Below are 3,352 nucleotides of genomic sequence, written 5' to 3'. Positions count from 1 at the left end.
CTTATCTATTCTAATTTTTATATTTTGAAATAAGAGAGAAGAAAAGTCAATTTCTTATGCGCATAGTATAAAAAATAATTTCATTCAAAGTTAAATTAGAGAAAAGTAAAATAATTGAATACAATTAAAAAAATTGTACACCAACGTTTTGTGTGGGGGAGGGAGTGGGGTGTGAATTTTTTTTTGAGAATATAAATTAGATAATATACATATTACTATTTATAAGTTTTAAACGAAAGAGATGAGGAGATGGTAGAATAAAAATATAAGTTGTTTTTGACAATCTAAAATCTTTAAATTATCATAAATAATATAATAAAGAAAAATCTGAAACATTAAAACTTATTTTGCAATTACAAGTTTGTTTTTCTCATATAGATTTGATTAGAGGTGAGGTGTAATGGTAATGGTGGAGGGAAAATATTAATAATCTAATACCTTTAAAATGTGAATAATATTATTAAAAAAAAATACGAAACATATATATTATTTTTATAGTTACACAATTTTTTTTCATATGAATTTGGTTATAGGTGGGATGGGAGATGATGGCGGCGTGGGGGGTGGGGAAGGGGAGGGGAGGGTGATAAAATTTCTTTTTTCTTTTTATTATAAAAATTTGAGAGGGGAAAGGGTAAGGGTAAATTTTTTTTTTCTTTTTTGCATTTCATTTAAATAATGATATGATAGTTGAATTTTTTTTCTAGAGGTAATATGATTATAATGCTCGAATGAATAAACAGATATAAAATAATAATACTTTAATATTATCCGTGCATCACGCAAGTATTTATATTAGTTTCTTTAATACTAAAAACACATCTGCAGCTATGACTATTTCCTTTTTTTTAATATTTCTCCTTTTTAATTTAAATTTGTCTTATTTAATATTTTATTCTAGATATTTTGTGTTTGAGTCGGGGTGTTGGGTTCTCCCGGAATAACGCAGGTTCATCAATCAGAAATAGTATGTCTACGTCATCCATGAGCTAGAGGTACGGTCGCAATACATTCTATTTTTTCCGGATCCCAATTATGAAACTACTTTGAATGAATATATTGTTGTTGTTTATTTATTCTAGTTATTTTGAACTGTTAATAAAAAATTGAATGTTTGGTACATGAACTGAATTATTCCCGGATTATGATTCATTGACTAATTCATCCCAATATTTAGGAAGAATAAAATAATTTCAAGTTGGATAAGATTAAGATTGATAAATTTATGTAAATCTAACTTCAAATTTAATTTTTGAGATATCTCCTCGTATCACGTACCAAACGATCCCTTATGTTTCGATTCTTTGGTTAGTTACTGCTGGATTTGCTTTTGGCAATTGGCAATTTATGTGTATGCAATAATCTTTCTATGAATTTTCTTAATTTTCCCTTTGTAAATGCTTGTACGATTATTGATGCTCATAAAGTGCTCGACAAAATATCCACTGGAGAAGCGTTACTTAAATCTGAGTCTGTATTATTTTCATTTTACAATTGTGAAAATCCTCTTATTAGACAATACTGAAGAAAAATGTGGTGTACGTTTTTTATGTTATCTTCGTTCTATGATTTGACGAGTTTATAACTTTAGCAATTGGTTGTTCATATGAACTTTTGCCTTAATGATATACTAGAATTAAGCTTTTGGGTTTAGAATTTGAAAATCAAAACTAGAATTCAGGTTTAAGCTTATGGTTTGCATGCTGGACGATTTTATGACTAATTTCCGCCAGAGCACAAAGCATCCTGCGTGAGTAGTTCTTGCAGAGTTCGTAGAAAGGCTGCATCCCAAGGGGTGTGATGTACTCAATCTAAACTAATGCAAATATTAGTGTTTGATTTCACGGCTTGCATCCGTGATCTATAGGCCATAGTATGGAGACAACTTTATTGTTGCTCCGTAATCTATAGGCCAACTTTATTGTTGCTCCAAGATTCTCCTTCAAAAGAGAGGCTACCCATCCGTGGGGATCGAATCCACGACCAAATAGTTAAAAACCACGTGCTCTACCCAAAGAGAACTAGTATTAGCATGTCATAATACATAAACATAGATTCAAATTTGATCTCAGCTGGCAAGTAAGCACTCCAATTTTTGATAGTTCGCATCTAAACCAACTGACAACTAAATACTCTATCTCATCCCCTTAGTGGACATTGTAGTATATAAATTTTAGAGGTGTCTAGGTTATCATTTTGTAAGTGAGAATGTCAACTAACATAGTAGAGATGAGTCTACATGATATGAATACTCAATGTTAGAATGCTTACTTGTCAGTTGAGAGCAAATTTAAATGTATATTGAGTATTAGAATATATACTTAAATCGTAACACTTATTACATGAAAACGAGTGAGTTCCAATTATGCTCGTTTTTTACATCTAGCCGTTTTGAATATGCTACTAAGTTTGTTAAAAACTTAACACCCTTGACTTATGCATGAACGAATGGAGACAAGAAAAAAAGAAGAGGAAATTAACTTCAAGAAGGGCAGAAAATTCCATACCATTGATAGCAATGGTTGGCGGGTGCTCAACCACCCATTGTATTTCAACCAAACATTATCTTAAAAGAAAAATCAAGAAGATAGCCAATGGCAATAGAACATGTGTTGTTGGCACTTTATCTGAAAAGCTAAAAGCATTAATTGTGAGTTATTGTGGATTTAATTTTAGTGTAAAGACTAAAGAGTGGAGATAATGGAGATGGAGGCATCGGAATCATGTGGAGCTTTCATGGAGAAATTCACACTGCAACCAATTTGCTCTGCATCAGAGGAACTCCCTTTGAATGGTCTAACTTTTGCTGTGAAAGACATATTTGATGTCGAAGGACATGTTACTGGTTTTGGGAATCCAGAGTGGGCCAACACTCATTCAGCAGCAACATCTACTGCACCAACTGTTGTGTCTCTTTTAAATGCTGGTGCTACTTGTGTCGGTAAAACCGTGATGGATGAAATGGCTTACAGCATAAATGGAGAAAATTTTCACTATGGTACACCTATTAATCCTGTTTCATCGGATCGCGTACCTGGAGGATCTTCAAGTGGATCAGCAGTTGCAGTTGGTGCCAAACTTGTTGATTTCTCATTAGGAACGGACACTGGCGGAAGCGTTAGAGTTCCTGCATCGTATTGTGGAATTTACGGTATTCGTCCTTCTCATGGAGTTGTCTCAACTGCCGGAGTTATACCTATGGCACAAAGTTTTGATACAGTTGGATGGTTTGCAAGGGATCTGCGGATTTTAAAGCTAGTTGGAATTGTCTTACTTCAATCTGATTCCCATTCAGTAGGGCCAAGTCCAACTAACATTTACATAGCAGAAGATTGCTTTAAGCTTTTGGATT

At 33.0% G+C, this 3,352-nt stretch overlaps 1 protein-coding gene across 1 annotated transcript; it reads left to right on the top strand.

Annotated features, from left to right (window-relative positions):
* Positions 1-826: 826 nt before the first annotated feature.
* LOC107843343 (amidase 1) lies at positions 827-3,352 on the top strand (the record flags this gene model as incomplete). The annotated part of the gene is given in 2 exon segments (XM_016687582.2): positions 827-995; positions 2,677-3,352. A coding segment is annotated over 1 exon segment (652 nt), but the record flags the coding sequence as incomplete, so codon positions are not given.

This window comes from Capsicum annuum, chromosome 10 (assembly GCF_002878395.1).
Source record: "Capsicum annuum cultivar UCD-10X-F1 chromosome 10, UCD10Xv1.1, whole genome shotgun sequence".
In the NCBI taxonomy this organism is placed as follows: Eukaryota; Viridiplantae; Streptophyta; class Magnoliopsida; order Solanales; family Solanaceae; genus Capsicum; species Capsicum annuum.
The sequence above is the reverse complement of the archived record's forward strand: the minus strand, read 5'-3'. Positions and strand labels throughout refer to the sequence as shown.